The sequence below is a fragment of the Myxocyprinus asiaticus genome, chromosome 49 (genome assembly GCF_019703515.2).
Source record: "Myxocyprinus asiaticus isolate MX2 ecotype Aquarium Trade chromosome 49, UBuf_Myxa_2, whole genome shotgun sequence".
In the NCBI taxonomy this organism is placed as follows: Eukaryota; Metazoa; Chordata; class Actinopteri; order Cypriniformes; family Catostomidae; genus Myxocyprinus; species Myxocyprinus asiaticus.
The window spans coordinates 13,678,934-13,703,575 of NC_059392.1; the positions used below are offsets into that span (position 1 = coordinate 13,678,934).

General features: G+C 37.8%; 1 protein-coding gene across 2 annotated transcripts in view; it reads left to right on the plus strand.

Annotated features, from left to right (window-relative positions):
- The window catches only part of LOC127438438 (adhesion G-protein coupled receptor D2), a 115,052-nt gene that overhangs the window by 42,802 nt on the left and 47,608 nt on the right, over positions 1 to 24,642 (plus strand). For both annotated transcript variants that reach the window (XM_051694026.1, XM_051694027.1), the window contains exons 21-23: positions 8,829 to 8,870; positions 14,215 to 14,268; positions 17,574 to 17,730. In XM_051694026.1, the coding sequence (XP_051549986.1) occupies positions 8,829 to 8,870; positions 14,215 to 14,268; positions 17,574 to 17,730 (253 nt within the window). The remainder of the gene's footprint in view (positions 1 to 8,828; positions 8,871 to 14,214; positions 14,269 to 17,573; positions 17,731 to 24,642) is intronic.

Below are 24,642 nucleotides of genomic sequence, written 5' to 3' on the forward strand. Positions count from 1 at the left end.
TGTTGGTTATTTATGTTTTTGAGACGTTACAGATATAACATTATCAATTCTGAATCTAAGTACTGATTGCCATTTTCCCATGTCTTCCAACAAACATGGTTCAAACATCATCTGCAGCCTGAAACTGAACTTTTGATAGGAAGTATGGATTGAATGCACTTGGCTTCACAGGAAAGTTATAGGATGCTCCCTTGCTCCCTATTTAGGTAATGACTTAACCTCCAGTATGCTGTCTGTCTCAGCTCAAAGTGCACCATATTTTCATCCTCCATATAAAGCCTCTGAAAGCAATTTTTAAAATGCACAGTATATATAGGATTTCTAATGAAAACAGTGTGTTTAGCAGCATGGCGTTTCAAATTTTAAAAATGGCTAGAGACTTCAATCTTTTGACTCAAACAGGTTTCAGTGTAAAAATATAATTAGGTTTCTTATCAGTTTTGTTGGCGTTTCTCCCAAAGACAAACTCCGCTGTGATCTGCGCCATGTTGTTTTGTCACATGACTCGAAAGTTTAACCCTTTACTGACAGCACAGAGTCTCCTGAACTGAGATCAGCTGGTTTAAATGAAATTAACTTATGTGTTGCATATAGCGTAGCCAAAGTACAACATCCACGCATGTGTACGAGGGGTTGCACAAGGTTAAGAGTTGGGTTTAATAATTAATTTGGATTACACATAAAATATGCAATGAAAACATATCAGACAGTTTAGATTTATGTAACGTGCTCTTTACTTACACTCACTGAAAACACTGTTCATTTTTTAGAGTTTGGAATACTCCTTATTTCCCAGGATGAAGCGCCCCGCAGAAAGAATGATGCATTTATTAAAGGATTGACAACAAGTTAGATACTTTACTAATGTACTAGTTCTTGTTAAAATGTCCCGATACCTCACATCATACAACTGAGTAGACCTGCTGTTGTGCGAGTGAGTTTATTAAGTGCGCACAGAAACTCGCGAACCAAGCAAACTCTTCCAGAATGTCCTCTGTAGCACTGGAAAGTATACTGTAATTAATTGGTTCGTTCTGACATTTCGTTGAAACAAGAAAAATGATTCACGGGCTTCCCAGTGCCATTTGAGTGAGGACATACTGTACTGTAGAAGAGAGTGCTTAAAACACTTGCACATGCACGTCTACAAAATAAAATGAAGCACAATAATTTTGATCAAATTAAAATCGTATTTGTAACACAAGTAACAACAGAACAGAAGTTATAATTGTATAGCTATAAAGAGTAATTCCTTGCATCACTTCATAAAGTGATAAAATGCAATCTGATTCTGATTATTGTGACGGGTCACATCCAACACTCAGTAGCAGATCTATATGTTCTTTGCAGTACCACTGAATGGACATCAAAAAGATAAAAATGTGAATAAATGAGTATAATATTTTATATAAGATGCATCACTGTTCCATTATAAGAGTTCTTTGTGAGTGAAATCCTTTATTTACATGTAGGGTCTACACAAACATACCATAGAGCACAAATTATGATTAAAACATAATATTAAGCGTACAATAAAAAATGATTATGCATAGTGACAATCTAGTAGCTTCTAGCCATTTTTTAAATTATTACAGTGATGCAGCGCATAGCAGCTTTTTCTGCATTTGCCCCCCGACCGAAAACGTTTGGACACCGCTGACTTAAAAGTACTACATTAGCCATCAAGAAGTCTTTCTCCATCACTTGCTGATATATTATTAGATAAAACGTGTTAAAAAAAAATTATGGCTAATAATAATTTTCATTATAATTTAATTACAGCAACTGTATTATAATGATGAACAAGCCAGGGTTTGTTAAATACATGCTCAGGGAGTATTATACGCATGAGATTCGGTTTAGGAGAGTCGGTTGTTCAAAACTGATATGAGCTACATTTAAAATGTAATGTCAAAAACTTTACATGAAAAAAAAAAATCTTATTTGAAAAGAAAATCAGTTTTGAGCCACATTCAGCTGTGGTGTGAACATAGCCTTATCTGAAAGGACCAAAGCCATACCTAGTGACCAGAATTTTGAGAAATTTGGCCAGTAAGCAACCATTCAAAACAGCCTAGTAAAATGGAGAGTTTCTTCAGGAAATGTCATATTTTGCAAAAGAAGCCTCAAATATTCAAGTATTTTGGCAAATTTTCAATACTATTACCTATGCTGTTTTATTTCCATTGATGTCATTTCAACAGTCCAGAGCCTGTGCTCAGACACACATACACGTGTTAAGGGCCCTTTCACCCAAAGCAGATGTTGACAGTCTTCTGGCTTAGTGGTGTAATTGTGCGTTTGTTGATGCATGCGTGTCGCACCAAGTAAGTATGCCTCTGTTTAAGATTGCCCTGAGCGTAACCTCAACCTAGCCTTCACTCCTCGGTAAAATCACCGGCAAACTACACACACCGGATACCCCTCATGTCGTCATTAAAGTACCTCAGCGCAATTCACTAAATTGAGAAATTGGTTCCAACCCTGAACAGCAAAGGGCCGGTCCCGCTCAAACGGCGCTTGTTTTATAAAAGTGTTGTCCATGGATCAATTAGTCGGCTAGATAGATACTGTTTCCTTTCATTACTGCTTACAAAATCAGATGCTATAGAGGTTTTCTTTCTTTTGTACCTTTTCTGTCCTTTTTCCTCACGAAACAAAGCCCTCTTGATTGCTGTAAAGGTAACGTATGGATTGTGTTGCATACCAGATGGTGATGTACTGAGAAATCAAATAGCCCCCCCACCCCACACACCCATTGATGTCACACCATTCCTCCTTCCGGTCAGCTCCATTTGTTCCTGAAGTAGTGTCACACAGCATCATATATATTTATAACAGCTCAGAGATTGAAAGCTGCCCCTCTTTCTCTCCCTGTCTCTTCCTCTGCCCATACAGTGTGTCCCTTTAATCATAGTTTTCATTTCAGTACATTGAAATTTCCCTTACCAAGGACAACGTCATAAATAAAGACAAAAAAGGGTTCTGCGAAGAAAATTTTACCTGCTCGCTCCTTAACTTTTTGTGCATTAGGGGACCTGCAAAGGATAAAAAAGATGAGGTGGTCATCTGTGAAAATTTATAATCATTTATTACGTGGCAGCTGGCGAGGGGAAGTAAGTAAAAGCATGAAGGCAGACATCCATAAAGGGAGACGTGAAGCCCCTTAAATAAAAAACAAAGTGAATTTCTGTATCTTGTCAAAGGTAATGAGGAGCAAGGGCCTTTCTTCTCGGTTCTTGCTCAGTTCAGTCCAACATGCCTGCCACTGATGTATGGTCACAAATTTGAGAGGAATTTATCTGTGTTTGACACAGAACGGTGCTTGGATTTAGGAAGGTATGGATGAGTGACCTCAACAAAAATATTTTCGGTTCCTTTATTCGTGGAAATGCATTTTTAGATGGCATTGGTCAATAATGATTTCTAAATCAAGCTTCCATCTGGATGTACCACTGCTGTCAGGTGATTTGGACAAATTCTTCAGCTTTTAAGGAAACATTAGATCAGGAATTGGTGCTGTGTCTCGATCGAACATGCCCTGATTATTCGAATTAAATCATACTTTCCTTCGTTGAACCGAATCACATTCTCTGGGGTGCTGCATGTTTTTGAGAACACAACATTTGCCAGTTCCAACTGCATTCTGTTTTTAAACAACAGAATTGTTTCCTAATTAGTTTTGTTAGGAGATAATTTATGCTTTTCGTTTGATGTATAGCAATACAAAAACTCCTTTCCTTTGCATACATTTCCACCATTTTAGAGCGGAGTTCAAAAGAAATCAATTTTTTTCTTGAAACACAATGCATTTAAATGTGCTCCATTTTTCTGTGTTTGTTTTTAGCACGACATTAATGAATTAACTTTTTTTAAACAATCCATCATTATTGTTTTGGTACCATTTATTTTTAACTCAATTATATTCTAATTGATCATTTTTCATAATATGCAAGGGATACGTTCCCCACTTTGTTCATAACACAATAAAAGATTAAACACAAATAAGGCCCATGATCAAAAACATGATAATTCATTTGCAACACTAAATAGGAATTTGACAGTCTAATACAAAACAATGGGATGTGTGCAGCATTGTCTTTTACCCCCTACTGTCGCTGGGTATTGATTCCTTGGAGGAGTTGTGGGTACTGAAGTGCAGTATTGAATGCCATGAGAGAAAACTATTGTTTAAAAGTAAAAAAAAATGTAAACATTTAAAAATGTACTGTATAGCTGAATTTACCAGTTCTAATCTCAGGTTCTCAGTTTCCCATAAGGCCAGAAATCTTAGACTCAAAGCAAAAAAATAAATAAAATAAAACCCCCACCAAAAATTACCCCAAAATTCAAAACGTGGGGGCACGTTATAGTCCTAGTTATACATACCTAGTTATGTATACTATACATGGTTATGGCATACAATATTAATGTTGATAATACATCCTCAATCTTGAGAATTTGTATTAATGAATCAATTAAATTGAAGTGTTTGACATAAACGAATGAAACAGTGCATGTTTTAAATGGTTTTTTGCTCTCATAAAAGTAAAAATGCCCCTGAAAATCAAATACAGGTCAGGATTCCCACACATCCTGGAAAACATGAAATTTTAAAGTGTCATGGAAAATTAGAAAAATACCTAAATGTCCTGGAAAATAGAACTGTTTGTGTTGCTAACAAAATTTTAGTTACATGTAAAAAAAAAACAAAAAAAAACATGGTAACGATCGGGATTCGGGATAAGTGTCAAATACACAAATTCGTATCGTTTTGTCACTGCCAGCGGCTGAACATTGTGAAACATCAGTGGTCAACTGTCATGAACGAATCCCTGTGACATATTTTCTCAGCTCATCTGCTGACATCTCTTCCTGCTCCAATGAAAAAGTTTAAGTATTGATATAGCACAAAATACGATTTTTCATTCCAACATTTTTTGTGTCGTTAATCCCAAAAGCATTTGAGTTATAAACTTCAGACAACGATGACGATCGGACCACTGATTGGTAGCGTGGTTGGTAACCTCGGTATGTGAATTAATTTTCAATAATTCAATGATCATTGTCTGCTTACACTGCGGTTACCACATGTCGTATGCTGAAAACACAGACAGAATCTAGTAAAACAAATATGCAGAATGTAATGGAATATGATATTTGTGATTTAATTTAATAAATATATAATCTGCAAGTGATGCATGCTTCAAAATAAATGTGTGAATCCGGCCGCTCATACCCTGAAAACACCTCATTATGATCATCATGCACACTCTTGTGTGTGTGAGATAACAGAGAGCAGAGCACTCTGAAGTGTGCAACACATACAGACTATGTATTTATTTAATTAAATCACAGCTTTAAGGGGATAAATAATCACACTGTGCCATTTAGTGAACTGCTTATCTGGAGGTGAGAAACTAGCATTAAAAACAGACAGAAACACCAAAATAAAAGCTCGATTTAAATGGACGCAACTATGTTTGCTTAAATATAGCAGTTGTTGGGCACATAAAATGTCCTGGAAAATTGTGCCCTGAAAAGAGTGGGAACCCTGCTGGTGTAAAAGTACATTTCTGACACTGATCATTTGCCATGAAATTATGAAAACAAGCCTATAAGGGATGGAAGTATAATCTATTCAATAAGCTGTACTGTCGTAATTTATCAAATTTTTTAAATCGGAGTTTTTGGGGGCCTGGGTAGCTCAGTGGTAAAAGACGCTGGCTACCACCCTTGAAGTTCGCTAGTTTTCTAGTTCGCTAGTTCGAATCTCAGGGCGTGCTGAGTGACTCCAGCCAGGCTTCCTAAGCAACCAAATTGGCTCGGTTGCTAGGGAGGGTAGAGTCACATGGGGTAACCTCCTCATGGTCGCTATAATGTGGTTCGTTGTCAGTGGGGTGCGTGATGAGTTGAGCGTGGATGCCGCGGTGGATGGCGTGAAGCCTCCACACCCGCTATGTCTCTGTGGCAACGCGCTCAACAAGCCACGTGATAAAGATGCACGGGTTGGCGGTCTCAGACGCGGAGGCAACTGGGATTCGTCCTCCACCACCCGGATTGAGGCGAATCACTATGCGACCACGAGGACTTAAAAGCACATTGGGAATTGGGCATTCCAAATTAGGGAGAAAAAAAAATCTCATTTTTTGTCCTCTGGAACATTCAGGGTTTCGTTTGCTGAACGATCAACAACAGGTACATATGGGTCTCATTCATGAATAGAAATTATTGTGCAAGTTGTTCATAATAAAATTCAATTCAATCCAACAATTTACACAATGGTTTTACAAACAATTTAGAAAAATTCATTCTTCTTGTATTTCATAAAAGAGGCATATTAAATATACTGCATTTATTAAGACTACTTATTAAAAGTGACGTCTAGCGTTGCCACAGTTCCCACAAGATAATATCCAGTGCCCTTCTATTTAAATTCTAGAATTACATTTATTTGCCATTACAGACTAATATACAAGACATCATTTCACTATTTTCACGAAGGTTTGTTATTTTGTGAGAAATGTCACTGTGACATTGCTTGATAGTGTAGCATGACCTCATGGGAGAACTGTGGTCCTACATTAGTAATGAAATGGAGAGGGCTGGCATCACAGGCAACATAGTGGACATCTGGAACAGACCAACAAATCATGTTGATGATGACGTATTGAGATCCAGATGTGGCAAATTTGACATTCCATCAGAGGTGTCATAGTGAGGACAGAACAAAATATGGAAATAATCTGTTACAGATATGTGTAAAATATTTTTTTTTTTGCCATATTTTTTGAGGGGGCAAGGGCTCAACTCTACTAGAAGGTTTTTGGGTTAAATTCCTACAGAAGGAATGTTGACTTGACATTTTTTTATCATGTCTACAGTGCAGACGAAAGACACATGACAAAATGCTCCCATTATAATCAACAAAGCTATGTCACTCACTCGTTAATTATAGCCTAACTTAAACATTTTGGGTTTGCTTATAACAAATTTTAAGTGTTTGTACTGTTTGCTAGTACAATATCTGACTTCAGGTGTGTAAATGCTACATTTTGCCAAAGCATACCCCTTTTGTTATGTTGTTTTGCATACTTTTAATGCCTTTATTCAAGAGTTTTTCATTGCAGTACTTGATATTAAAGTAAAAAAAAAAAGTCACAAAAAAAAACAAAAACAGTCACAATCATTTTGAAATTGAGGTAATACAAATCTCCAAACCTGAAGATGTATGACTTTTATTTTTACGAGGCAATGAGAGTTATGGACGGAACTAAGAGCAGGCGTAATCCCATGAAGGGCGACAGAAGAGAGCAGCGTGCATCTGTGAGTGGAGAGCTGTGAGGGCGCGCTCCGAGGCGTACACTGTTTTATCGAATCACGATTCATTCAATTTTTAGCATTTATATTGATTACTGACCAACACTAATGATTCTCAATTCAACATCATATTTCAACATCGATGCATATAGATCGGCAGGATAAGTAATCGATGCATCGAGAAAACTAGTGAATCGTTACACTCCTAATATATCAGTGGTATGTAGTCAGCCTCTTCAAACCCTTCAGAGAAGGGGTGGCATTAATGCAGATGGAAAATGTATTTAAATTATAGAACATTCTTTCCCCCGTTTATTAAAAAAAATGCATATGCATTTAAGAAATAAATGCATTAAAATACAATATACAACTATGCTCAAGAAAATTGTGAACTTTAAGTCACAAGCCAGAACATTTGCATTTTTTCAAAACTTTTGTTAACACAATGCCATGAATCTCGCAAACTTTGGCAAGTCTAGCAATTTTTTTTTTTCTCGTAAGCACATTTTTTAGCCTACTGCTTGCTATCTTCTAAACTAAATTTAAACATCTGACAAATCAATAATAGGCTTCAACACTGTCTTATTTTTGAGCATATCTGAAGCTGAGCCAAAAGTTAGTGGAAACTTTTAGTTTTAGTTTCAGTAATATTTAAAGATTTATGCGAAAAGCATTACTAAACCTGTCTGCATCGTTAAGGCTGGTTTCACTCTTGGTTCGATTGCTTAATTCGAACCTGAGTTTTAAAATGTTGAAAATTAACCAGTTAAAATAACTTATTCATCAGTTAATTAAGTCTCTTATTTTTCTTCTTTGTAATATTTAGTTTAATGCTGCTGTTCAACACAACTCAGCTATATAAATTACGGATATTAAGTTTTCTAGTTTTATTATTTGGATATTTAAGCTAAATGTAAGGCTGCCACCCTAATTGAGCTATTCATTGTTTTTGTGCCAGATAAATACTAACTAAAATCAGTTATATTATCTAATTACAGTTAAATATTTAAAAAAGGTATTGCCCTTTTGAAATCGCTTCAGTGTAATAACTCTAGCTACATTTTCTTTGTAGCTTGTAGTATAACTAACTACTTTTTAAAGTAGCTTGGGTGTAGTTAAACTACTTTTAAATCTTGGGAAGTAACAGTTTTAAAGTAGCTTCCCCAACACTGGATGCAGCAATGCAGCTTTTTACCAATGTAGCTAGGTAACAACTTGGTAAGAGAAAAGATAAAAAATGGAAAGCGTTGTTTGCTTTACTTTTTATTTATTTTTATTTTTTCGGTTTTACTTCTTTTTTGTTTTTTTGTTAAGAGACTTAACACGCACAGAATGGCACTTGCTATCACACCAACTGAAGTTTGGCATCAAAACTCAATTTCACCTGGCTTCAGTAATGCTCTTCATGTAGTTCTTTATTGTTGGGTTAATTTCAGAGCCTCAAATGAAAAAGAAAAGAAAATTCCTAACAACTTCTTTCTTTTTCACCCTTTTCTCTTTTTTTGCAGGGTCTCTTCATCTTCCTGATATATGGCGTGTACAACACTGAGGTAAGTCTGCAGTGCATCTCAAGGCTGACTGAGTGAGTGAGAGAAATGACATGATTTTTCTGATGGGACCCCCACCCCTCCAAAGGAAGGCGGATTGAAGCGAGCCTCCTTTTTCCCTTTTTTTCCCCCACATAAGCGTCCCACTGCCCTTCATGCTTGGGCTAACTTACAGTATATGCATCCAGGCCCACCATTAAACACTGACACCCGGAGTAAAGAGCCAGTCATCCCTCAACCACATTGGCCAATATTTCACTGCCTCTTTAAGTTTTTAAACTCACGGTCTTTCATTTAACATTCTGACATTCAAGCTCACCATGAGGCCAGAGTCAGAGAAAGAGAGAAACGGATATATATGCAGGACGGCAGCAGGTAGATTGCGTGGAAACCGAACTGCTAAATGGTCATTACCATTTAGATGCTCTTTTGGACTAAATGCATGGAGGATATGTGTTAAATTGTCATCTTGAAATTCAAATCGAAATGTGTTCAAGGCACATATGAATTACTTTAACCACTGTCGTGCAATATCAGATAACATTTTTGAGCATGTATATTCCAGCACGTGTTTTTTAGTTTTGCTTGTGCAAGTTGATTTCAACTTGGGATAAATGACTGAAGTTCAGCCATGTAACTCTGTGTGGTACTATGTGATAGTCAGTTGGCTCGCTCACATGTGGCAAATTAAGCCAATCGGCTCGCATTTAAATACCTCAGTTTTGCAGATAATCCGGTTTCACTGTAGAGTTTTTCTCTGAAACCCACCTCCAACCCAGCTGCACTTGTCTAGAACTGCTATATGGGGATTGTATGCATGTCTATTTGTGCAGCAGCATGCCAAACATGCTTGATGCAGCATGTCTTGCATTTTGTCTAATTGTGCAGCAGCATGTCCACATGCTTAACTCAGTTTGTCTGTGTATGTTCTAGCAGTAGCATATCTCCATACTTGCTCTGCAGCAGCAGCAGCAGCAGCATAGCAGATCTAGTCTACCAAGACAAAAGATCTTATCAATATGTCATACCCACATTGACATGCTAAATCTTTCTGAGTGTTGAGATGACTAAACTGGAGTTTAACTCAAGCCTGAAGTAGAGATTGTGGTATTGAACAATACATCAAATATAACAGACTAATTATCAATGTACATATCTTGGCATGGAACGGATTTAATCTGTACAATCCGTCACTCGCATTCATCTTTTGGGCTCTCTAATGCCCACATGCGACTTTGAGCACATGAATAAGTGCATTTAGTAGCCCTTAAAACTCCACTTCTTTTTTTCTCTCATCTCCACCCTTTTTACCTCCACCCTGAGTACAGACAGAGCTCTCTTGCCTTTTGTCTAGCTTCGCTTCTACCTTTTCACTCGCTACACAAGAAGTGTATGAAGATGGCCCTGAGACCGAGCCCCGTATTGACACAGAGACTCACCGCTGACCCTCTCCGCATTGTAAAATAAATCATAGCCGCATTCTTGCTTAAGAGGCTTTTTTAGTATGGCGGAATCTATTTTCCAACTCCCAGCTCTCCTTGACCCAGAGGTCTTGACAATTTGTGAGCAGCTTGCATCCGTTTTATGCCTTTTCTTTTTTTTCCAGAAGGGGTTTTGTAAATATTAAATGTTATAATCTTTGCTTTTTTTTTCTTGCTTTATTTGCGAAACATTTTCCCCTGTTTTCTTTCCCTTTGTGCCATTAAAGGTGTAACAAGTAACACTAGCAGATTAAGTTTCACCCTCTGACACCACGAAGGAAATTATTGGGTAATAGAAAAATTGTGACAAGCTGTGAAGAATGATCAAAGTGTTAGTATACAAAGACAAAAAAAGATCTGGAATATTCAAAGAACAGAAACAGAGGCCAAAGAAAAACATTCTACCCTGTCTATTCTCATTTAAAGAAACGTCTGCCTCTCATAGGACAATAAAAACGGTTTCATTCATCTGTGAAGTTGAAGAATATGTACGATTATTTTTGTTGTTTGTGAGAGGGATCATTTACACATCCCAAGAGATGTATGGATCATTCTATTTATCCCTAATGTGCACAATCCATTAGTTAAGACTTAAGAATTATTCTGTGAAATATTTTCATTAGATACCAAATCAATTTCTCTCTCTGGGTAAGTTATTTACCTGTGGCTTTGCTAGCACTGAAATATCTTATGTAAAATAATTTATAGTTATTTGTTTAACAGAGGAATGCTTGTAATAATGAAATAGTAATGATACCCGTATACTGTGTTCCGTTGTCTATAAATCATAGAATAATAAATAATTCACTTGATTAAGAGCAATAGGATCTAATTTTTAAAACTGATAACACTATCACTTTGATTATTAGAAAGTATTATTATATAATTTGAGACTTAACTTAATGGCCAGTCCTATTTTAATCACCCTTTAGGGTTAGGCAAAGTCTTTCTAGCAAGTCAGTCCACTGTCGACCATATTTGGAACACACTCGGGAGGCTATTTCCAGTGCAGCTCCTATCTTCTTGAATGGGGAAACAAAGAAATCTCCAAAATGGTTGGTCAATATTATGATCAATGAACACATTTCAAATCAGCAGTAAAATCTGAAAATACTGGAATCATAAATTGTGCTTCTTTACCTCAGATAATGCAAAAAAAAACAAAAAACAATGCATGTTCTCGAGTTGATTGACAGGATATGTCTGTATCTAAAAGGTGATTGGCTCTTTTACCTGTAAGGCGAGACTTCTTTTCTACATCCGTTGATCATTGGATGTTCCAATTTCTCCCATTCATTTTAAAAGAAGTGGCCTGTCTCTGCTAAATAGTCTCTGGGTTAGGTTAGGGTTAGTGTCCATTTGCATTGCTTTCATATGGAGATTATATGTAATGTCAAGTTTTGAAAAACCCAAGCACAGACAGTCAAAAACTCATCAAGTTTATTAAAAGTTTTATTAAACACAAAAACACCCAGACAAGAACAAACAGACAGTAAACAAAAACTGCCCATGAGAGGGCAAAAATAGAACAAAGAAACAAGGTAGACCTGACCAAAAATAACCCAAACAAGATCTAACCAAACCAACAGGAGAAAAACATGACAAAACTAGGGGGTCAAAAAAGCCCAGACATAGAGCACATGGGGTAAAAACCCAAGACCAACACAAAAACACTAGAAACAGGTGACAGAATCCCATCACTAAAAGAAAACTCAAGACTGGCGTGATCCTGATGCATTTTATATTAAATGTATTATTAAATTATATTGGGACTACATCACCTTAAAACCTTAAGAAAAACTTTTTTTTATTTTTTTTTTTTATTTCTTTTATAAACTAAACTAAAGAGCAGCAACTTCAAACCATGACCCAGTTACTTGAAATACTTCTCTTTTTTTCCAATTGCTTTCTATGATTTTACCTGCAATAAAGGGATTTGATTTCCCAGTTCCATTCATTAAAGGTAAAGTGCACTTACAGATGCTGATTTTCTGAAAATATAATGAGAAAGAGGGAGCAAAAAGAGTCTATTTGCAAATCTGACAAATTAGCATTGACTCCGAGCTGTCAAATGTTTTCTCTTATCTTCAGTAGCCCTGTTGTCACGGTAATAGTGTCTTTTCAAAACATGCCACAGTGTGTATATCTGCATGACAGTAATAATTTATGACAACAGCAGAGCCTAATGAAGTCATAAGAGCTAATGCATATTCACCAGCAAAGGGATAGCGCTCGTGCTCACAGACAGCCAGGCTGGAAAATTATATCTAGCATGCCTGGGAACAGCTGGATTGGACTGAATAGTGTGAAGAATATTGGCATGTAGAAAATGTACATGTATGCAAACATTTGATATTACAAAATTATATAAAGAAATAAGTTTGTTGAATACTGTAAATTAGGCTAGTTCACTAAATAAAATAAGTTTATGGATAGCAAAAAACTTTGCAGACAGATTGATTTTAATTATTTTAATTATGGAAGTTGTTTTATTTTTGCCTCACAATGAACTTTAAAAACAAATATATAAATAGTTTCAGCAATTATCCTTTCTTTAAAATAAATAAATACATTTTGGCATATGGTATATTAGTATCAAACACCGATCCTCCACCAAATTTCACAGTGGGTGCGAGACACTGTGGATTGAAGGCCTTTCCAGGTCTCCGTCTAACCATTAGACAACCAGGTGGAGGATCGGTGATGATCTGGGGGTGCTTCAGCAAGGCTGGAATCAGGCAGATTTGTCATTTTGAAGGACGCATGAATCAAGCCACGAACAAGGTTATCCTGGAAGAAAACTTGCTTTCTTCTGCTCTGACAATGTTCCCCAACTCTGAGGAATGTTTTTTCCAGCAGGACAATGCTCCATGCCACACAGTCAGGTTAATCAAGACCCTGTCATGGCCAGCTCAATTTCCAGACCTGAAAACCATTGAAAACCTCTGGAATGTGATCAAGAGGAAGATGGGATGGCCACAAGCCATCAAACAAAGCCGAGCTGCTTGAATTTTTGCACGAGGAGTGGCATAAAGTCATCCAACAGCGATGTGAAAGACTGATAGAGAGCATGCCAAGACACATGAAAATCAGGGTTATTCCACCAAATATTGATTTCTGAACTCTTCCCAAGTTAAAACATTAGTATTGTGTTGTTTAAAAATGAATATGAACTTGTTTTCTTTGCATTATTCAAGGTCTGAAAACTGCATCTTTTTTGTTATTTTGACCAGTTGTCATTTTCTGCAAATAAATGCTCTAAATGACAATTTTTTTATTTGGAATTTGAGAGAAATGTTGTCAGTACTTTATAGAATAAAACAAAAATGTTCATCAAATAGTGAATCCAGAGAAACTGATATTTTTGCAGTGGTATCTGGAGCTGTGTGTGTGTGTGTATATATATATATATATATAGAGAGAGAGAGAGAGAGAGAGAGAGAGAGAGAGAGAGAAAACAATATTGTACTGTATGTGAATTTCTACATGCATCTCTTTACATCACCCTGCTTTTCCTCACACAGTACAAATGAAATTTGTTCTGCAAGGGCGGCCGTACCCTCTATCACTTCATTTCCACGGCCCCCTGCTCAGTGTGACGGATGAGAGCTTAAGATGCTCTCCTTACTTTGCCGACTCTACATGTCACTTTCAGGACCCATTACCTGTGACAAACTGGAACATTTTGGTCCACAGCACTCATTGACTTTTATGCAATGGCCGCCATTTGCTTTCTTTATTCCCAGTTCGGATTGAATTTCACCTTCCTGTGGCCAAGACTCATGCGAGCTCAAAGTGTTTTGTATTAAGTGTTTAGTATTGAGTCATGACATTTTAACCATCCACCCCCTCTTTCTTATCCACAGGTTCGAAACACAGTCAACAGAATCAAAGAAAGAAGAAAAGCCTTAAATTTCTCAGTAAGTTTTCCCGGCTTGCATGTTTGCATCACTTTGCACTGAGGCATGAATGCATCTCTGAATCGCAAAACATTCACTGCAGATAAAAGAGTTTACAATAGACATGTTTTTATTAATACTCAAGGGTTCTACTCTAGAAATTCCCTCATATAATGTACATTTCATAATTCATAGTGTGTTTTGTGCATGAGCGTGGACTGACCACACATCTTTCGCTCCAGGCCCCCTTTCACACACCTACTCAGGCCACCTCAATCCAGCCAATGTCATCCAGTAGACCTGGGTTACATGTTTCTAATCCTGGGAAAGCTCGTCCCTTCACATTAAACTGTCAGGCCAGTATTTATATGTGAGGCTGCTGTTGTCGGAGATCACTTAGCCTCACCAAAGCGGTTTAAAAGTAGTTAATAGACCCCCCCCCCCCCCCACTCACCTCCACAGACACTACGACTGGTTCCTTTATGAATGGCCACATTAACTCTCCTCTAGGCTTGTCACAGTTTATGGCCTATGGCAGTTTGTCCCGCTCGGCCCTGCTGCGCCACCAGGTCATTGAAAGCGGAATGAGACAATTTCTAAAGGCGGATTGATTTTAGAATATGGCCCCCTCCCTCTTCCCTTTGACCCCCCTGACAGGCCCAACACCGTTAAGACTGGGACTTGTAAAAAACGACTGCAGTCCCAAGTGCAAGTGCCAGGTAGCAGCTGATAAATCGTCGTGGGCCGTATTAGCAGTGGGACCCTTTAGCACTCTCTGGGCAATTTTCCAATTTTCAAAGTCCACACAATGAGATTCGCCGGCCACGTGTGGCGGATGGTTTTTTAGCTAATGCCATTTTGTGCCATAAATCTAGAGGTGATATACTGTATCTAGCAGAATAGCTTGGTGCTGGACAGAGTCCATAATGGGATAGGAAAATGTACTCTTCTTTATTGCATTAGAGCAGTGGTCAGGGAATGTACTGACTTCCAATATAGTAGTGATAATGTAGAAGGATGGATGTTCTCTGTTCGTAAGAGTCAGTTCTTTTTTTCTGAGGTTATCTCTGAGGAGCCCTTCCGATTTTCCAACTCATTGAATAGCAAATCTGAGGCCGGATCCATGAACATTTTCGTAACAATAAAACTAAAGTTCTAAATTAGAGGTTTGTAAGAAGATATCTATCTGTAAACATAAAAAATATATAAGAACACACTTCAGAAGTCTTCTCGGGAAGGATGATCTGTTTGCCTGACCAATGAGAGACAGGGGAGTGCTTGAGAAACCTGTTTGAAAACAATTTAGCAATTACATTTGGTGATGTTAATTTAAAATTATTCACTTCACGTTTAAATCATGTATTAGATGGATTTGAAATGGATTTAGTTTTTCTCTAGATGGTTATTCAATTAATATAAATTATGCTGCCTTGACTAACAACAGTCATGCAGTTACACAGATTTCTCAAGGTTCTCACTCTTTGTCTACTTAAGTCTGCATGAGAGTAGTTACTGTTAATGGTAGATAAAATACAGCATGATAATAAAGCCCCATTTTAAGAACATATGTATTAACTAATTGTACAACTCTCCAACCATCTCTCTCTCCGTCCTTACCGTTGTTTATGTATGAGCCAGACCAGCGCTGCCGGGGCTCTTCATACCAACTGTCGCCTGACCTGTATGACCTCACACTTGTACATACTGTGGCAGATTGCTTGAGAAAAATAAAGCTGTCAGTTGCACCGGCCAAATGAAAAACGAACCTCCTACAATACTAGCAGGGTCTGGATACCTGACAGTTCTGAAATATAGATATAAATTGGAAGCAGATTAGTTTTTTGATCCTAATTCACATTTTGACAAGATATGAGATGGAAAAGCGAAAATTGTGTATAGTATATACGTATGTGCTTTAACTGTTGTAAAATGTTCAGACCTGTTGTCGGTTATGCATTGACTACTTATGACTATAAGAGAGAGATTAAATCAAAATCTTCAGGCACTATCTTGCACAGAACTGAAGCAGATTTGCAAGTCAGAATGCATTATATATTATGCTGTGATGCAAGGATCATTTGACGTGGGTTTTAACGTCAAATCTAGTTTAGTTCCCTGTGATACAATTTATTTTGTGGTAGTCCCGTACATGTCTGGGTTCGTATTGGTTGTGTATCTGTAATGAATAACTACTTAACTCTCAACTATAACTTTTTTTGGTTCTCAGTATTAGTATTCTTTGTACAGTTTCTATATTGAGTGTGCTATTTAATGCACAACTGATATGATGGTCTTAAAGGGCTATATTCTACACCTTCTAGCATTTTCCATGTAATTCACTGAATTTTATTATTCTCCCTGATGTCCACTTAAAATGTTAGACTGCATGAAAAACAGTCTTAGTTTAGTTTTAGCTCCATTTCACCCTCTTTCTTACCCTTAGCACTAAATAGGCTGTTTTTGCTACTGTCTCTTTAAAACTTATATACACTCACTGATCACTTTATTAGGACCATAGTGTTCCTTATAAAGTTCTCAAAGTGGTCTTCTGCTGTTGAAGTCCATCCACCTCATGGTTCAACGTTTTGTGCATTCTGAGAAGCTATTCTGCTCACTACAATTGTACAGAGCAGTTATCTGAGTTACCGTAGCCTTTCTGTCAGCTCGAACCAGTCTGGCCATTCTTCATTGACCTCTCTCATCAACAAGGCCTTTCCGTCCACAGAACTGCCACTCACTAGATGTTTTTTGTATTTGGCACAATTCGGAGTAAACTCCAGAGACTGTTGTGTGTGAAAATCCCAGGAGATCAGCAGTTACAGAAATAATCAGACCAGCCCGTCTGTCACCAACAGTCATGCCATGGTTGAATTCATGGAGATCACATTTTTCCACCCATTCTGATGGTTAATGTGAACATTAACTAACGCTCCTGACCTGTATCTGCTGATTATATGCATTGCATTGCTGCCACATCATTGACTGATTAGATAATTGCATGAATAAGTAGGTGTACAGGTGTTCTTAATAAAGTGCTAAGTGATTGTTGGTAAATGACCTCATTTTTTATAGGCTCAACAACCTCTTGATGAACCTTTGTTATTATTGGCATAACTTATGATTGGCTAACCTCTTTACACATGAAAAGTACCAACATAGTTCTGAAGTTCATAGTTCAACATAGTAATGAACATGCTGTTCATTAATGTGGGCCAAGTTCCTGAATACTAAATTGCTGAACAAAGTTTCATGCTGACTTTAAGGAAAGTTATAAACAAGTAAATATAATTTCAGATATTGAAATTTAGTTTTCTGCACTTTCTCAGAATTGCGCCAGTTCCAGACCGTCCAGTTCAGTGGGCAGTTCTCGGCCGGGCAGCTCTCCTGTACCAGGGGCTCTGGATGGACACATAGTCAACACCAGCCAATCCAGCAGCTCTTCGACCCACAGCGACAGCGGCATTCAGAGTTGCAGCAAAACGAGTGAGTCGTTGTGCATCCTATCACAGAAGTTAGCAAATTTCTAGCTATGTTACACAATACCACTGACAGATTTTTACATTATTATTTTATATATATATATATATATATGGGTGTGTGTATATGTGTGTGTATATATATATATATATATGTGTATGTGTGTGTGTGTGTGGGTGTGTGTTTGTGCAAATGAACACATTTGTGTGTATTTTTAAATGGCAGGGTGTTTATATAAAGTAGAGCTTTAAAAATCTGTCCTAAATTATGCAGAGAGGGAAAAGTAGCGATTGGCAAAGAGGGTGAAATCTAACATGACAGGTCTGTTTTGAGACTATAACATTCTCCAGACCCAGTGAAATGAAGGGATCCAATCGCCTTCTCTGACCCTTGCATTATGGGGCTAAATTTGAGCAATCTCGAAGGGAGTTCATGCCAGTGGGAGATTTTACAAAAAGAAAAGCTGGGGGATTTTGCCAGAAGTGGCATTGATAAAGTCATTTTAGGAATAATTTGTCTTAATATACAGTATTGTCCAATTATTATTTGGCAATTCTTTTGTCACTGTGCTTAAAATGTTGACCTTCTGTCCCTAGGAACCACTTATAACACCTTAGCAACCACAAAGTATCATGATAAAAAAACACTTAAACAACTAAGCAACCATACAGAAATGCAATGGAAGCTACCCACAACACCCGAGCATTAATGGCATGAATCCAAAGCAACTAATGGATCAGACTTTACAGACATTTGCACACTACTCTCAATCTATACCCATTGTTTCCTGGGTTTGCTTTTCTTTCAGGAAAAACCTGACGTAGCATGATGTAGCCAATCAGAGAACAGATTTAGATGCACATGCACACATACAAATATTGATTGGCAGCTGGTATTATCTGGGCCATTACTCAAGGTGAATTCGCACTAAAAGTATTGAAATGGCAGTGGAAGTTTTTATCGTGAGTGATTGAGCGTACGGTACTGTGGGCGTTACGGGGGCGCGTAGAGCATATTCAAATGAAGCAGGGGCCATCCCGTGCATATAAGCGACACAACTAATCATCCTGGTGAGACTCGCCCAGACTCTCACGAGCACTGTAATCAGTTGCAATGTGGGCCATGATTGAATATTTGTTTTTAATGGCAAGCAATTTTTAATTCAGCTAGTGCAAAAAAATGTGGCAATACATACATGCAACGTAACGGAGGGAGAGAGGCTCCTCATAGACATATGAGCCCAGCTGCGAAAGGCCTTGTGTCATAACAAATAGGGTTGAATCCGCAATAAATGCTGCTGTATGTCCTGATTGTATATAACTGATCGTTGTGTCTCTTATATTCAAGGTCATATAGCTCTTGGAGAGTGTAAGGAAAAGCTTTTCCGTTCAATTTTGATCAATTCATGTCTTTACCCACTTTGAGGCATCAATTTCAGTCCACCAATCATGGCACAGAGCACGTGGTTTCAACATAAAAAAATCAGGAAAGGACAAGTGCCCAAGTAGGAGTGAAGCAGAGCGGATGATTATGAGTTCTAATTAAATTTTAACTCTTCAGTCTTCTACTTTCTATTCTTAATTCCTTTCGTTGTGTTATATCATCAATACATTCCCCACAGAAGCTGAAGGTCGAGGGTGATGGTTCTTTTCTTTTACAATTTTGATGTCCTCTTCTCGTCCTCTGCCATTTTAAATAGGCATGTCCTCAAGACGTCTTCTCACGGAGGAGATACTTCGAAGCAGCAATCGCAACTTCAAAGATGGAAAGGGTCTAGTCTTTATTTTTAAATACATTTAATTGTTACAGTTACTGTTCTCATAAAAGAATGGCTATTTGTGCTACAAATAAGGATGATCAATTTAATTAGTGTTGCTTTCAGGGTATTTGAACAAGCCCCAACTCTAAGTATTAAATTTTCTGTGCAAAACTCAACACACCATTTGCACTATGAACATGAATGACCTGTGCTGTTTATTGAGAAGAGATGTGCTAGTACTTCTTTAAGACATCAGACTCACGATTTTTCACTTGGCAGATGATAAAACCACTTTAACTTGGATCAGTAAGCAACCATCTAGCAACAACCCACAACACCCTTGCATTAGCGACTTTTGCACAACAAGCACCACTCATAATTTCTTTAGAAAATTAAAAAAAATCTAGTTACAATTTAATACAGCGGCTTGTAATTGTCCCAGTGTTAACAGTGGATAATTAAGTTGAATTCATCTGTTGCGACCCCCACCTCCCTCACCTGCATAGACACAAATTGATTGACAATTTAGAGCTGACCTTGAAAATTGAATAGACTGACACTTTAAGATGTTGCTTGTAAGTTGTCCCACATGAGGACCATGCTATTTGATTGCACACGATGAAGACACAACCAGATTGTTCATATAAATACCCAAATAAACATATTGCAAAAAGATGTGGTAGTGGTTAGACAACTGTTTACATTCCTCTCTTGGGGAAAAAACCTCTCCAGCATCATTCAGCCTTCTTGCTAATATATATATATATATATATATATATATATATATATATATATATATATATATATATATTATTATTATTATTATTAATTAATTTTTTATTATTATTTTTGTCCCGCTGTCCATTTTTGGACATAAAAATTATTTTTATTTTTTTGCATGTTTATTAGGTGTTACTAGTGGAAAATGCACACAGCAGTCACGCTCGGGTCTCATTAAGTTAAATGTGCTGTACATTTTGTGTTGAGTAGACATGAGAAAATATATCTTTTCATCATTCAAACTTTTTTTTGTGTGTGTGTGTGTGTGTGTGTTGGGGGTTGGATGTCAGATATAACAAATTGGAATAAGGAAAAGTTAAATTTGTGTCTGTTTTGGATCCTGGCTGCCTCATACATATGGCTTCAGGTTTTGTGGTAATAGGATATTTGATGAATGGCAGCCCTCCTCGGTCTTCCATTTTTAAAGAGATATTTATTTATTAATCCGTCTATTTATTCAGTCAGATCATCCCCAGCAGGGTCACTGTCACAAAAGACTTTGCCATAACCACCTGCTTTTTTCCTTCTTTCTTTTTCATCCTTTTCTTTATTGTTCATATCCAAAGTCACTTGTGCACATCTCAGTTGGGCGAGCATCGCTCTTCTGCCCGCAGGTTATTGGAAAGGAAGTGTGGAAGCCTGCATCTCACATCTTGGCCATCTCATGAGCAGAGGCCTTGCACCGTCTCTCCACCCCTTTTCTTAAATCTCGACACATGTCAACTGTATGAAATCATGCCCTTTAAGTCTCCTCATGTGTATGGAGATTTGAGATCAAATCCCATATTTATATCACAAGCAAAATGCTTTTGGACCTAAAAGGAGACTTAAAACTATCTTCTCTTTCTGGATGTTTGTTTTACTAAGGCTATCGATTTAACACTCTTATTCATTGCGACTTAATATAAAAATAACGTTTGGAAAAAGCAATGCATTTAATCATGCCTCCTGACTGTATGTAAATTCTTTGATTTTGCGAGTCGCAGTCAGCAGGAGGCAGTCAGCACAGCTTCAGCTGTTCAGGCTACGTCAAGTAATTAATTTGATAATAATTTTTAATCTATTGTCAGACCTACTTTGTACTCTTCAACTCTTTCATAATGGTTCTTCTCATTCAAATAGGCTTCCCTATTTCCTTTATGGCTGAAAAACTGTACAAATCTGTGTTGGTTTAGTAGATAGCTGTAATTTCATAAATTGAACTTGATATATGATATAATCAGCTAACTGTTCTGCATTGTGAACTTAAGCTCTGTTCCCAAACCTATTGAGCTGCCTACCAAGGTAACATTTTAATGCATCTTCGACGCAATTCCGGTTTGAAAGCTGTTACAAGCAGTTGGCAGCAAATTCTGTGAACTGATAAGATACCTTGTTTTGGACAAAATCAAAGGTAGTATCACATAAGGCAATCCCAAAAATTTCCCAGATTTTATATACAGTACTATGCAAAAGTTTTAGGCACTTGTGAAAAATGTTGCATAGTGAGGATTTCTTCAAAAAATAATGCCATAAATAGTTTTCAATTAACATCATCCAAAGTCTAGTAAACATAAAAAAAAAAAAGCTACATCAGTATTTGGTGTGACCAACTTTGCCTTCAAAACAGCACCAGTTCTCCTAGGTACACCTGGACACAGTTTTTCTTGGTTGTTGGCACATAGGATGTTCCAAGCTACTTGGAGAATTTGCCACAGTTCTTCTATCTATTTAGGCTGTCTCAATTGCTTCTGTCTCTTCATGTAATCCCAGATTGACTCGATGTTCAGTGGGGGTCTTTGTGGGGCCATGACATCTGTTGCAGGGATACATGTTTTTCTATTCTATTCTATTCTATTTGCAGAAGGAATGTTTGGGAGTCTAAAATGTATATTACCTATTGACACACTAAAGCTAAAGATATAATTAACCATCTTAAGACAAATGTTTTTGTTAAACATCTTATGTGCCTTAGACTTTTGCACAGTGCTATATATATTGATTCTTTTTAGTACTGAATAAAATATTTAGTTGTTCATTATAATTACATTTAATGCACTACTTCACCCAATATGTATGTGTGCTATGTATTGTTATTCTTTTTGTTAAGAGTATTAAGTCTTTAGCCTAGCAACATGCTAACTTCTGACTTTTTTGGAGTCAATTGTGATTGTTAAACGAGTCCAGTGCGCTTCATTTTAGGAGCCTTATGTATGTACCGTGCAACTGAAAGTTAATGAAGTTGCTGCCCATGAAGAGCTTTCCAAACAAGTCACTTACAAGGTTCCATTTCCGTGATGATCCTACCTTAGAAAGTAGCTGCCTATGTAGATTGTAGACAGCAAGGTCTTTTGCTCACTAAATTTTGGAATAAAATTAAGCTAACAAATCTCAAGTTGGACTAGTATTCAAGTAATATAAAATAATAAATTTTATATAATCGTGGTATGCCTATACCTCGCAGTTTCAACTTCAGTCTCATACACTGAGTCCTCATAGATCAAATTATCCATTAGATGGGGTCTCAGTGCAGTGACCGACTATCCACACCACTGTGCACGATGCCATCTCAGGTAAACACCCGCCAGGTGTCACTTAACCCCACCCATGATGCCAACCAGTAGACTTTGTCCCTTTAGGGGTGACCTCCTCAAACACATCACATGGGGGGGGGGTGTTGTAAAGGTAGTATGAGTTGGAGCATTGGGATGGGGAGGGGTGGGGGTGACAACACTGGAAACCAATGGTGCATCAAGACACTTCTACCCCGCCACGGTGGCTATAGATCAGGGCATGGCTGCTGGCGGACCGGGTGAGGGTGACAGGGGAATAACATCCCTTTCTCCTCAATCGACAGGGCCCATAACTCCTGCCTCCCCAGGGACAGATTGAGAAAGGCAATAGCCAGGGGCTGTGAAGCAGAGATGCTTGCGAGAATTGAAAGTTAAAGAAGCAGCAGCGGAATATGCTTTTTTCCATATGTGCCCGTTCTTGCTCTCTCTCTATGTCTGCGATAATTTTGTTTGCCACTGAAAGGGCTACTAATGAAATTTTATATATATATATATATATATATATGTATATATATATATATATGTATATGTATGTATATATATATATATGTATATATATAAAAATAGGTTAGAACTACATACTAAAACAACCAAATAACTTGTTGCATTATTTTGTTATGCTATTAAATGCATGCCTGAGGACACAGGGAAAGTAGCTCCATTGGGAAGTGTAGTTCTGTGGCATCCCTTGTTTGTATGCAGTTGTTTGATGGTGCCTCCGTGTAGATTGTAAAATCTGTGGGGATAGTGCTGTGTCAGGACCAAAGCTCCATCTCTACGAGAGTGCCAGCCTCCCACCCTAGTAGTGACAGATTTTATAGCCTGATCAATTTCCCAGTGGCTTATTGAATGTCTTTTAAATGGCTTTTTTATTTTCAATTATAAGCCACTGTGTCTCACCAACTACAATGAGCCAACAATTGCACTGCAGGATAATTTAAAACCCCACTTTAGGAAATTATGCATTTTATAATGCCCCCACCCTGCTGTTCTGACAATAAAAGCCAAAGTAACCAAATGGATCTTTTGTGTTAAGGAAGGCGGTACTGCATTAAAGAACATGTAAGTAAATATCTGTTTGTTGTGAACTGACTTGCACATGCACACACACACAATCAGGAGTTGTGATCACCACTGAATAAGGAGAAAGGTGAGACCTCTGTGTTTATGGAGATTTATTTGGTCATTAAATTTAACTTGCTTTCAGGTGCCGTTATAAAGTTGATTGAAGCGAACGCAGATTGAAGTACCGAAGGCGAAATGACCCAAAGTTAGACAGGTGCATCTACGGTAAGTGACCTCGCCTATGTCCCAAGCAGCCATCTCTCCCCTCCTTACCCCAGGCACGCCAAGCAACCTGAAGGTGAAAGAAGTGCTCACCAGAGCTCATTGGAAAGTAGAAATGACAGTAAATTTTTCAGCCTCCCTCTCCCTCGCTCCTCCATGAGATGGGAGATCTTGTTATAGCAGTCAGGATGAGGGGGTCAGGGCAGCAAGCCGCCATGCGCCTGTTGATGATTGAGGAAAAGAGGAGTAAATTCATTCTGCTCTCGGCACTTTGTCAAGTGCCAGTAGCTTACCGTTGAGAGCCAGTCACCCATCACCATGTTACGACCTCAGAGGTCAGCAGTGAGCCATAAATCAGAAAGCAGAGAGGTTTCAGTGATGCTTCAGAGCTGAAGAGAGCTGATCCAACTATTGCCTCCACTGTGCAACCCCCCTCACCCATATGAAGCTGACGAACCAAGGCCTGCATTAAAATGATGCCCAGCCCTTTACCACGTGTTGCTGCTTTGTGAAAAAGCCTGGAGTGCTTATCTCGCGAAA